Source organism: Dreissena polymorpha, chromosome 1 (assembly GCF_020536995.1).
Source record: "Dreissena polymorpha isolate Duluth1 chromosome 1, UMN_Dpol_1.0, whole genome shotgun sequence".
NCBI classification, from domain to species: domain Eukaryota; kingdom Metazoa; phylum Mollusca; class Bivalvia; order Myida; family Dreissenidae; genus Dreissena; species Dreissena polymorpha.
In genome coordinates, this window is record NC_068355.1 from 152782203 (window position 1) to 152796115 (window position 13913).

The 13913-nt window shown below is 33.7% G+C and overlaps 1 protein-coding gene across 2 annotated transcripts in view; it reads left to right on the forward strand.

The window, feature by feature from the left end:
• Positions 1-13913, forward strand: part of LOC127856460 (stromal cell-derived factor 2-like) — a 54666-nt gene that overhangs the window by 19959 nt on the left and 20794 nt on the right. For both annotated transcript variants that reach the window (XM_052392679.1, XM_052392672.1), the window contains exon 2: positions 9934-10040. In XM_052392679.1, the coding sequence (XP_052248639.1) occupies positions 9934-10040 (107 nt within the window). The remainder of the gene's footprint in view (positions 1-9933; positions 10041-13913) is intronic.

Here is a 13913-nt window from a genome sequence, read left to right on the forward strand (position 1 = left end):
ATGAAAGGTTTGCAACTTATTTCCAATGGGGCCCTATAGATGGGTGGAAAATGTACACAAATGGTGGCATTAATACGCATTAAAAAATGTTTAATTTAAACTTGAGACTATAGTCTTGAGATCAAATAGTAATTAGCATATATTATTAGAGAGCATTAGTTACACAATGTATACTACTATCTTGTCATCACATTTAAATGTACATACAAATACTTTATTGATGACTTATTTGAACAACAGTAATATATATATATATATATATATATATATATATATATATATATATATATATATATATATATATATATATATATATATATATATATATATATATATATATATATATATATTCTTTTATAACAATTTTTACATCAGCAGGTAAACAGTTCCAGTCTTTTATTGTTTATAATTAAAAGTAGTGTTGGTAAAACCATTCACTTGAGGACATTGAGGTAAATAAAAGTTATCTTTACTATGTCTACTGTTATCACTATGTATCTCAGACACTAAACTAAAATTATTATACAAAAAGGTCATATTAGAAGGACATTTCTTGTTAACAATTTTATAAACATGGTTGAGTGTTATTTGCTTAACTCTGTTTTGAACATTTAACCAACCAATACTACTAAAATCTTAAACTTTCAAACATGTTCTAGAGTCATATCCATGAATAAATTTAACAACTTTATTCTGTACAACTTGTAATCTATTTTTAACTGTTTACTCATACCACTGTGCTATGAAGAGCTAGAATAGTCAAAATGGCATGGAACCAATGAGTTACATAACAATTTTCTTAATTCCATATTTGAACAGTGGTTTTGTCTATACAAGAACAGGGGTGTAGATGCTATTAGGCACAGAAGGCCTGGGCCTACAATTTTCTTTGAAACATGAAAAAATAAAAATTGCTTCAACTTCGAAAAATGCATTAAAATGTTGACCCTGAAGGTGGTGAGGTGTAAGAAATCTGCATTTCATATTGACATGATCCTCAGGCAATGGATTCTGGTCTTGTTCAAAGGACATATCTTCCATTTATCAACTCTACTTCTTTCTAGATAGACATGCAGACAGTATTATTGGAAAAAATTCCCATGGTTTGACTTGTGAATAAGTGAGTGTTACAATTTTAAATGTTTCTCTGTTCCATATTGTTTTAAAATTTAGTTCTCTGGTATAAAGATAATACAGTAAAATTTAGTTCTCTGACATTGAGATAAAAAGTAAAGTACCAAAGAAATACAGGCCAAAGTCTTATATTTTCTTACCTTATTATTTGTCTAGATATGCTTTAAATCTCACAACAGGCGTTATAGGATTTAAACAATTTCCGGGGGAGGACCCCTGCACACACACCCTGTTTTTATGTAACATATTCGGGCCTACAGCTAAAAAAATGCTAGCTACGCCCCTGAAGAATCTTATTCTTGAGTTCACCTTTTTAATAATATTATTAACAATAGATGTAGCAGAAAGATCAGTGTCGAATATTGAACCAAGGTGTTCAACAGATGATTGAGAAACAATAGTGTGATCATTACATTTTACATTAAAATTATGAAGTTTAGATTTCCTTTTGGAACCAAACACTATACATTCAGTTTTTCCAAGGTGTAAAGACAGTTTGTTATCAACTGACCATTTAATACAATTTTCAAGTTCTTTACAAACAACACTACTGATGATACTAGGATATCTGTGAAAATAAAGGATGACACTTTCATCAGCATATAGAATAAGTTTACATAAATACAATAATCAAAAATCACTATAAATATCCTATATCAGTGTTAAGCCATTATGAACTGGAAATGGGTGTGACAAGTAACAAGAACCCTACACATTTACATCACAAAACATATGACATCTACAATTACTGGATATAATATATATGTTGAAAGTTAATATAAAGAGGGCAATACAAAAGAATGTACAAAAGTAGTAATAAAGACAAAACAACCAGTTTATAATGTTAAAATTTATGCAGTTGTTGGCAATAAGAGAACCATTTCCATTCTTAACCCTTTCAGTGCGGGAACCGAATTGTGAAGGCCTTTGCAAACAGTTTGGGTCCAGATGAGACGCACAGAACGTGGCGTCTCATCAGGATCCAAACTGTTTGCTATTCTGATAATATTCTTTGAAAAATTTTAGAAATTCAGCAGACAACATTTTAGCAGACGACAAATTTCCCAAAATGCAAAGGGTTAACTTTGAATTTTGCAAGTGAAAATACATGTATGTAAATCAGAACACAAGAATTTGTTTCCGGGTCACTTTGAGCTATATAAGTGCCCAATGTTTACACTTAGTGAATTTGTAAAACCAACTTATATGTGCTAACTGTCTTTCCGAAAACTTAAACATTTCCTTTAACTTTTGCAATATTGAAGATAGCAACTTGATATTTGGCATACATGTGTATCTCATGGAGCTGCACATTTTGAGTACTGAAAGGTCAAGGTCATCCTTAAAGGTCAAATATACAGCTTCAAATCGGGGCAATAGGGGGCATTATGTTTCTGACAAACACATCTCTTGTTTTTACATGAAAAACCACAAACATTGTTGTAATTTGCCACATATTAGGCATTGTGTATACATTTTTAAACTCATTTTTCCACACAAAGAAAAAACTTTTTAAAAAGGCACCAACAAATGTTCCTCCATCCCCTTTGCGCGCTAAACAAAAAATCAGTTTTTAGCTCCACTGGCCAAAATTGTTCAAATTATGCCTCTGGGTCAAATTTGACCCTGCCCCGGGGGTCACAAAATTGAAAATTGCTTATTTTAGGCCTATTTTGTGAAAACCTTCTAAACCTCCTCGTCGATAACCATTGGGCCTAGGGCTATTACATTTGGTATGTAGAGACATCTACATACCTCTACCAAATTTGTTCAAATTATGCCCCTGGGGTCAAATTTGACACTGCCCCGGGGGTCACAAAATTGAACATATGCGTATATAGGGTCTATTTTGTGAAAACTTTACAAATTTTGTCCATAACCATTGGGCCTAGGGCTACCAAATTTAGTATGTAGTGGCATCTTATAGTCCTTTACCAAGTTTGTTCAAATTATGCCCCTTGAGTCAAGTTTGACCCTGCGCCGAGGGTCACAACATTGAACATATGCTTATATAAGGCCTATTTTGTGAAAACTTTAAAAACTTCTTGTCCATAACTGTATGGCATAGGGCTACCAAATTTGGTATGTAGTGACATGTAATAGTTCTCTTCTTAGTTTGTTCAAATAATGCCCCTGGGGTCAAATTTGAAACTGCCCCGGGGGTCACAAAATTGAATGCTTATAAAGTGCTTATTTTGTGAAAACTTCAAATATATTCTTGTCCATAGTCATTGGACATAGGGCTACCAAATTTGGTATGTAATGACATCTTATAGTCCTCTACCAAGTTTGTTCAAATTATGACCCTTGAGTCAAGTTTGAATCTGCGCCAATGGTCACAACAGTGAACATATGCTTATATAAGGCCTTTTTTGTGAAAACTTTAAAAACTTCTTGTCCATAAACATTGAGCCTAGGGCTACCAAATTTGGTATGTAGTGACATCTTATAGTTCTCTTCCAAGTTTGTTCAAATTTTATCCCTGGGGTCAAATTTGACCCTGCCCCGGGCGGTCGGTCACAAAATTGAACATATGCTTATATAAGGCCTATTTTGTGAAAACTTCAAACATATTCTTGTCCATAACCATCTGGCCTAGGGCTATCAAATTTGGTATGTAGTGAAATCTAATAGTCCTCTACCAAATTTTTTCAAATTTTATCCCTGGGGTCAAATTTGACCCTGCCCCAGGGGTCACAAAATTGAACATATGCTTATATAACGCCTATTTAGTGAAAACTTAAAAGAAAATTCTTGTCCATAACCATTAGGCCTAGGGCTACACAATTTGGTATGTAGTATCATTGTATAGTCCTCTACTTAGTATTTTCAAATTATGCCTAAGGGGTCAAATTTGACCCTGCCCTGGGTGCCACAAAATCAATTATAGTTATGAATAATGCCCCTGGGGTTAAATTTGACCCAGCCCAGGGGGTCACAAAAGTGTACGTGTGCTTAAATATTTGCCCATGCCGAGAATATTTGTTTCAGCATTTTTTTCAGCAGTGGAGCGATACAGGGCCATCGTGGCCCTCTTGTTTATAAGAATATGTCAAAATGGGCAAAAGTCAGGGACAATACTGTCTAAATGCCCTTTTAACAACTCTGGTGACATGCGGCTGTAGTATATTTTCTCTGTAAATTTACAGCAAAACACAAAATGTCATCATCATAAATGTATAGCTTACATGTATATAAATATGATGCGAGGTGTTACCCAGTATTTATACAAATTAACCTGGATATTTATGAAAAACACCATCTCCCTGTAAAGTGTAAAGAGAGAAGGCATTTGTTCACCAGTAACATTATGTTCAGTACTGGTAGTGGTAAATTGCAAGCAACGAACATGAAAAATTCAGTTCCAAATTCATTGAGTTTTTAAAAAGTTCAACTTTGCTTAAGAAATAATGCATCAATGTTGATTCTAAAGAAAAAGAGTAATCATTTATGCCTAAACTGTTCTGCTGTCCAGAAGCAAGGACGTCATACACAAGCTTTACAACTTTTATATTTTTAGTTACTTAACAATCTAAAATGAATGTCCATTCTAAGTTTGCTGTTGTATTCTTCCCTCAAATCATACATGTTTCTTGCATTATTGAATGTTCATGTCCATGGATCACAATGTATATACAAACAAACATTATTTTGAATTATCTTTCACAGTTATATATTTAATATTAGGTTAATTTTGGGATACACTAAAGCAAATATTAACATTTGTCTCAAAATGAATCATCCTCTGAAGCCCCTGATGGGATTCAAACCCATACCTCTTTCCTCTGGAGAGGAAAGTATTCTATCTTAAAATACAAGGGCATGTAAGAGGAAAACTAGCAATTTCAAAGGGACATTTTCACAAATTAGACATGTCTTGAAGTTTGTTATTAAATTCTTTAAATTGATAACATTTGAGCAAAATAACTCAATAAAAAAAAGAAGAAAATAAAGAAAGGAAATCTTCCTTAACTGGGCTCGATCCACTGACCCTTGGAGTAAAAGCTTAAACCAATGGGCCATCAGTGCTCCCATATAGTCAGTGGTTTATTTTATACTTTATATAAGCAATCCTTGTAATGTCACAAAATCTAACTATAACATAAAACCTCCCCAAATTATTTTTTTCATTATAGACTCTACGCTATAGTGATAAATGCAAATATTGGATCTAAAAAGCTGCAATAAAAAAAAAAAAATAAAAAGGAATAAAAATATAAAAATACTCAAATGGGCTCGAACCATTGACCCCATGGAGTAAAAGTCTACCGTTTGGACCACTCGGCCATCTATGCTCATACAATGAGTGATGTGTTTCATACTTAATCAAGTTTATGTAAGCAATCCTCGTATCTCACAAAATATAACGAAAACAGTCGATTTAATTTTTTAATTTACTCGATGTCAATACTATAACTTATTAGTAACTTTATAAGTAAAGTACTCCTATCAGTATGTCAGTAATGGCATCTTTAAATTTGTACAAGTTTTTAAGTACGTTGTGGGAATTCACAGATCTACATTAATTTATTACTTAAAAATTAATACTTGTAATCTTGAAAAAGACGAGCTAAAACACACATTTAGTTTTTTCCTCTTAACGAGGGGGCCGCCATCTTGTTTTCTAAAGTAGTTCCAAATCCAATATGACGGCCGCCTACGTACATCAGAGAGACGGTGTGGTGTAGCCCACTGTCCGATGCGTTCAGATTGTGTCCGATGCGTTCAGATTGCCACGAGGCCTATCTTACGGAGGAATCCGAGATAGCCGATGTATCACGATTGTCAAAGTACGACAAACACTCGTGAAAACTTATTTTGTTTCGCCAAGGCTCGTGCTTTTTGTTTTCTAAGCCTCGCATGATAAACCTGATCTATAATCAACACTAACCTATTATTCTCTATATTTAACTCTGACTTTCGGTATCAATAAGTTAGAATAATTAAATATATACCATTTCAAACGCGGAAATGCGGTCTTGACAAGAGCAAGTGGAAGCTTCAATGTGTAGAATTACCGAGATCACCCTTATGGAGCATTTATTTATTTAAAAACTGGAAATGTTATGTTAGAAATAACTACGCATTATTAAGTATGAATTATATCACGTGTGCTTGTAGAATAATAGAGAAGATTGGTACCAACTTTGCGTAACTTAACGAAATCCCCGTTATAAATCGAGTTTTGTGTGTGTCAGAAACAAGTGAAAACGATTATATGTTTCTATTTTAATAGAATCGAATCGATAAATGCCACATAATAAGATATATTATTACTGATATTACCAATAAATGCCGAACTTGGGAAGAAGTCGGTACCTGCGCCAGGGTCTGATACAGGTAGCTTTTCTGAATTCTCCTATATACAGCGCTACTTTATATATGACAATGACCAAACCTATTGTGCTGTCTTGCACTTTCAATTAAAGTGATTGATAAATGTCCCATAAGCAATGTTTAATATTATTAATATCACTTTTATACGTAATAACATGTGGGATTTTGGTACACTCGGTGTCAGAAAGCGTGTAAAACTTCACCGAAATCCCAGTTTAAAGCGCTATTTCGTGTCAAATACACGTGTGGAAATGTTTCGTAAATAACATGGGTAAATGCCGTTGAAGAAGTGTTAATTTATTGCTAATACCAACATCACACGTAATAACAGGTTCGATTTCGGTCAGCGCGCAAGCGTTTGAGAGCGTTATTCATGTACCGAAAAACCCGTTATAATTAGCTGATGATCTCTATAAACGTATATTTTTTGCATTCGCAGAATAACTAAATGACATAAACCCCTTATACAAGTGTCATATGGTGTCAAAAAGTCCATAAAATAATCCGGATTATCGCGTTAATCTACATGCAGTATATAGGCAATGAAGCCATTTTGGTGTTAGCTTGCTCGGTCAGCTGCTGGAGCGTGCGCGTCGCGACCGAGGCGAGAGTCGCCCGCAGAAGATTTTCTCACCTGTACATATTTCCTTATAGAGGGGAACTTCTGCGGGTGGCTCTGCTAATCCAGCAGAGTCCGTCACCCTCGAGCCGGACGTCTTCCACACTGCTGGGATTGCTGTCTTCTCCAAGATGCAGCGGACTTGTCACCCGCTGTTTATCGTCGAGAGTTCGCCGGCCCGGACCTGCCAGAGGTCCCGTCTGAAGAGGGCCGGGGACGGCGGGACAGCGAGACCACCAGTGTGGGGGACATACGGGACGGACCTGGGCCTGACATACACCCAAGAACATCGAGGGGGTGGCTTTAAAGAGGGACCCCGGGACAGCGGTACTCAGTACGCTCAACGCACTGGGGAAACTGTCTCGGGGATGAAGACGACGGCTGATGACAACAAGTGGGCCATAAAGGCGGAGCTGTGTGCTGCAGCGGTGCTGCGTTCAGACATGAATTTGTCTTTTGAGATTGTCTTACTACCAGTGCACATTAAGGTCTCATTGGCCACCGTGCACTGGTCTATTTGGATCTAAATTATTTCTTTGGCGAATACCCGGGAAGCCGGGGTAAATTTGACCTACTTTGGCTCTAAATTAATCTTTCTCCCCTGAAAGGTCACAGGGGCAGGTCGGGCTACTATAACCTCGTGAAGAGGCCAGTAGGACCTGTAAATAAACTCTGAAATACACACACACATGGTGTTAGCTTGTCTAGGTTTGCTACGGTTGTCAGCTCTTTCGGCCCAAAGCTCTTTCGGACCCGTTTTTTTCAGGCTCTTTCGGCCCAAATTTCAGGCTCATTCGGCCCAAGTACCGGGCTTTTTCGGCCCCAGATTTAATTTGAATAAATCGTTGCAAATATGTTGGTCGATACTCTTTAAAACTATGGAATATTGTTTATAACAGTATTATATTATCTTTATTGAAGATTATTCCAGTTGAAAAAAAAGAATATCTTGTATTTTGCTTCAGGTATGTCGTCGTCGAAATGAGGCCTTATTATAATTGAATTTGTTTTGAGGCGTTAATATAGACTACATACAAGAGTCTTAGACGGCTTTGAAATTAAACAAACTATAAATTTACCGGAAATGCCTACAACTTGTTTGCAAATTATGTCATAAATTACGTTAAAAAATAAGGAAAGCTGTACATAACATTATTGATTTTATTTATATAAATTGACACTTAAATGAACGAAACTGTTATTGTTTGACTTTCATAGACCACTATCAATTTATTTTCATAAGCACACAATCTTGCGATTGAGAAAGGACGACATGAAATTATCCCAAAAGAAAATAGATTGTACACATATTGTAATATGTAAGTAATCAAACGTGAATCCCACTTCTTACTTGTATGTCCAGCAATCAGGAAACAATATTGAAGTTGTAATAAGGCCATTAGATTAATTCACGTTTGCATTCTATGTCTCAGTTCTCATTTCAAAAGCATTTTTACAATCGTTCGCGAGATAAGTTAGATTTTTATCGTTGGTATTTGTTACCAAAAGTATAAATGTATGCATAGTAGGTCGGCTACAATAGATTTTGTTGATGTATAAAGATGTGTAGATTTCGTTTTTACTTAAATGCATATAAATATATACATTCGATTTGAATTGTTTAATTATTTTGTTAATAATTTCAATTAATATTCCACATTTTTTTCGTCAAGAAAGAAATAAAAACATTATTTTATTTTTAATGATTGATTATTTCATTTATACTGTAATCTCAATTACATTTCACTTAGTTTTTTTTCATGTTGATAGAACTTAAAAGTTGACAAAAACAATTATCAATTTAATTGCATAAGCAATCATAGAAAAAAGGTTCTTATTAACAGTATACGCCTAATTACTACGACCCCGTCTTTCATTATCGAGTGAAGCCATTGACTAGCACCCGCACCTATACCCGGTTTTATGACCTTTATCAGGTTGTAAAATACATGTGTTATGTGTCACCGGATTAACAAATTCATTAGGCCATAAGATTAATCCCCGTTTGCATTCCATATCTCAGTTCGCATTTAAAAAGCATTTTTACAATATTTCGCTAAATAACAATTGAAGATAGCAAACAAATACTCATCATTTACACCTTTAATCAAACGCAATATTTAACAAACAAACCGACAATCGATTCAATTAAAAGCCTTCACAATTTAACAATTAAAACAATAATGAATTACATACATTGGTAACAGTTGTTAAAACGAAAATGGTTTTTAATTAATTTCATTTAATCATCCATAATCAAAAGCAATACAAACAAACAAACCGACAACACAATATATCATTTTAAACACCTTTATTCAATTATAATCAAAATATATTGTCACCAAACGGACGGCTAGCTAATCTAACACCCGCTGTTATCAATTAAGTTTTAAAGAAAAGGTGTGATAAAATATAGGCCCGAATAAGCCTGGTCGATTTGGGGCCGAATCAGCCTGAAATTTCGGACTGGGCCGAAAAAGCTTGGGGCCGAAAGAGCCTGCTACCAGTAAAACTAGAGCTGTATCTGGGAATAATTTTGTTTCGGATTGCGCTAAAAAATTGGTTGCACCAGGGACCTATACAGTTTGTATAGGTCCCTGGTTGCACTTGCAGTCCATTAGAACATCTTAAGTTATTACAGGTTATAAAGAAGGTTTTACGAAGTCATAACAATCCTCACATGTATATAGTTTATTGAAATATAAATGCTGTTGTGTTTTTACTTAAATAAACTGTTTAGACTTTGATTATCATAATGGCATGCGTACTACCATTCACCCTTAGCTTTCCTGGATGGAACCTTATTTTGAATGCTCTATAATAACCCAAAACATGTTTTTCAGGATTCCAGTATGTTACCTGTGGGTCCTCTCTAAAGTTGTTGAACACCTACCACAATGTAAGACTTCACTCCCATGATGTCAAGTATGGATTAGGAAGTGGACAACAGGTAAGTGATGCTTGATTGGCAATTGCTTTGGTACTACTTACATGTACCCTGGGTATTCTTAAGTTTATTTACATGTACCCTTGGTACGATAAATATGCTTAAACGTAAGCGGTCCATATTAGGCTGTACCATAGATTTCTTCCCGCCCAAAGTCCGATGTCGTAGAACGCGCTACCCATTACCGTAAAACAATATTGTTTACAGTGTTTTTTTTTTCATTCAAAATCGGGTCCGGTAACCGGACCCATTCCCAATGGAAAAAAGTATATATTTTTCCCAAATGGGAGCTAAAAATTCCAAATGGAAGATTTCCCCCCCCCCCCCCCAATTTTTTTTTTTAGATCTCAATATTTTGTTCATCTGCCACCCAAAATCCTCAATTTTGAAGCATTTATTAGCAAAACAACAACACTAATTTCCCAATTTTAGTCAAAACACCGCGAATTTTCCCAATCCAAAGGGACCCGGCCCAATTCCCAAAATGGTGAAAAATAACACTGGTTTATCTTAATCAAACATCTCTTTAAAAAACTGCATCTACATGCTTTTTGATTATGAGTTTCACTAATATAGAGGTCATTTAACAGAAAATTTACATAAATATGAACATAATTATTTTAAAAAAAAAAATATAGCCGTCAACAACCTATTAAGCGTTAAAATTGTAAAAATCCCAATGGCAAAAAGTAGCATGTTTTCCCCCAAATCTGACAAACTTTCCCAAAAATTATATGCCAAACTTTTCCATTTAACTCACTGACTGTTATACAGCAATTTAATTCCCTAGCACTTAATAATATAAATTTTAGAAAGCATGCAATTGTAAACAATTGGTATAGCCTCTAAACCTAATGGCATATCTTTCATGAAAAATCATTAGACAATAACTAAACTTGATATATACTTTATGATTTATCTTTTGTTTAAAGGGGCCTTTTCACAGATTTTGGCATTTTTTAACTTATTCATTAAATGCTTTATATCGATAAATGTCAACATTGGATCGTAAAAGCTCCAGTAAAAAATCAAGAATAAAATTAAAAAAAGGAAAAGAACATTGCCCGGACCAGGTTTCGAACCAGTGACCCCTGGAGTCCTGCCAGAGTCCTGAAGTAAAAACGCTTTAGCCTACTGAGCTATTCCGCCGAGTACATATACTGGAAGTATTTTATACCTTATATAAGCAATCTTCGTAGTTTCACAAAATTTAACGACAAAAACAGAACTCTCCAAATTATTCAATCGTTTCGCGTTGCAACGCTTTATAATTTTTATACGCCCGTCTATGACGGGACGTATTATGGTATACCCCGCGTCTGTCCGTCCGTCTGTTAATGTCGTACGCTACGTCAAATATCCTTTGACAGATTTTCTTCAAATTTTAACACAATCTTAATATTGATAAACCCTGATCCCCTTTCGTTTTTGACGGAATTCTGAATTGTCGTTCCAGAGTTATGGGACTTTGTTCGTCAAAATTTCGTGATTTCATTGAATGTCCTACTGTAGCTCAAATATCCTTCGATGGATTTTTTTCAAATTTCAACACAATCTTAATATTGATAAACCCTGATCCCCTTTCGTTTTTGACGGAATTCTGAATTGTCGTTCCAGAGTTATGGGACTTTGTTCGTCAAAATTTCGTGATTTCATTGAATGTCCTACTGTAGCTCAAATATCCTTCGATGGATTTTTTTTTTTTTTTTAGTATCCCTGAAAAATTGAACAAGGTGAGCTTTTTTCTATTCCGATTGTACACTACCACTTACCCATCTACATTTCTCTTTTATTATTGGTCAAAATATCTATAACAGGTTTACTTCAACTCCATATCCTCTAAAGAAATGCATACATATACTCAAAAAAAGATATGGTATGAATGTCAAGGAGACGGCGCTCCATGCTCATGTACTTATAAAATAAACCATGTATTCAAATACAAATAAACTGAAGTAAAAAAATGATTCAAAGGGTTATTTATTACCTTACTACTTCATTGGCGAACGACGGGCGTATCATGCGCTCATGGCGCAGCAGTTTATTAGGTTTTAAAATCGTCAAAAGATGCATATAATGGCTATATTAGACCATGGTAAATGTTCAGTATTACTGTTTCCTCACAAATATCATAACTAAAACGAAAATTTGCGAATCTGAAACAACTTTTTTAAATTTTGTCAATTTACCAAAGCGTGAAAAGATCCCTTTAACAAATAACGAGTGAAATATGTTGGTTGACAGATAATAATAATGGAGTTACGTACCTTTAAACATTCATGTACATCGTAATCTGCGTCACACAGAATTACCCTATAAGATCGTGCACCGATTTTGATGACGTCACAGCGAGGCATTGGGATGTGTTTTTAATGGGTGTGACCCCTTATGTACCAGTCCCTTTATGTACCACTTTGAGACTTTATGTACCACCTATATATTGTGTAGGTGTTGTCCATTCATTCATAGCAGTATGAATGGGCATTAATTACCTGTGCAAATACAAGTGTTGATTGAGTCAAATTTGAGTTAAACAAATATTGTCTATTATAACATTGCAATTCATTGTACTGAATCATTTATTTCTTGCTATCAGAAAAGTTTTAAAAATGTGGAAAAAAAATTAAATAAAGCTGAGTAACTTAGTAACTCAGTTCTTACTAAGTAAAATATTGCAGAATTAAATGTTATATCTATTTTGTTATTGCAATTCATAATTTAATGTTAAGAACCAAAAAAAAGTTAAATAAAACTGAGTAACTAAGAAACTCAGTTCTTACTAAGTAAAATATTTCTAAATTATATGTTACATCTATTTTGTTATTGCAATTCATAATGTAATGTTAAGAACCAAAAATTTGAATCTTTGAATCTAAACTGTAGCAAATTAAAAAATAGAATTATAAGTCGAAATTGTTCACAAAAGTAGTTATTTTTAATTTTGTTTCAATTGTAAAGTACCAAAAATTTGAATTTTAAATGTACATGTACAAAATAAAATAAAAATTCTCAATATGAATAAGAATTGAAATTTTGTTCACATTCATACATTGTTTTATTTCCAATAGCAAAAATAAAATGCTAAAGCTAAAATGAAATGAACCTTATGCAATGGTTACAGTATCTCTAATGAAGACTATGCCAGGTGTGAAATGTCATGTTTTTTTAGTAAACATCCCAAACCAAATGGGTCCTTCTTCAGAAGTACACATTCCTCAAATAATTAGACCAATTAACAACAACATTTAAACTTTTATACTTTTATTTAATTTTACATAAAAATAATGTTGGTATGGTTTTACATATTGAATATCACCAGCATATATACACTTTAACAATTGAGCAACAACACTTACCTTAATTACTTTAAACCTGTGAAAACTTTCTCTTTATCCTGTCTTTGATTTTTTATTTGAAAATGAACGTGATAATTTTATAATTACATAGGTACCTAATAACTTTATTTATACCACAAATAGACATCCTTTGATGACACCACCAGTTATATTTTTTGTAAACATGATTAAAGGATTTATTTTTATTTTTCACAGTTTGAAAATTAAGGTCATTCTCTAAATATTATTAAAAAAGGAAATAATTTTATTTTTTACAGTTTAGTTAGACTTAGTCAGGATAAGATAGTGACAAATGGATTTTTATAATATACTTTAATTTCAGGTAAGAATATGAATCATTTATTACTACTGGGGCTAATAAATTATACTAAGATAGTCACTGACACACAAGCTGGCATAAATATAATCTATGGCAATATATTACTCTAAATTCATAAATAATATGTCACAAAATACATTTCATTATTAACACACCTTCATATTAAACCATATACTATTTATCTCTATATATTATATATAT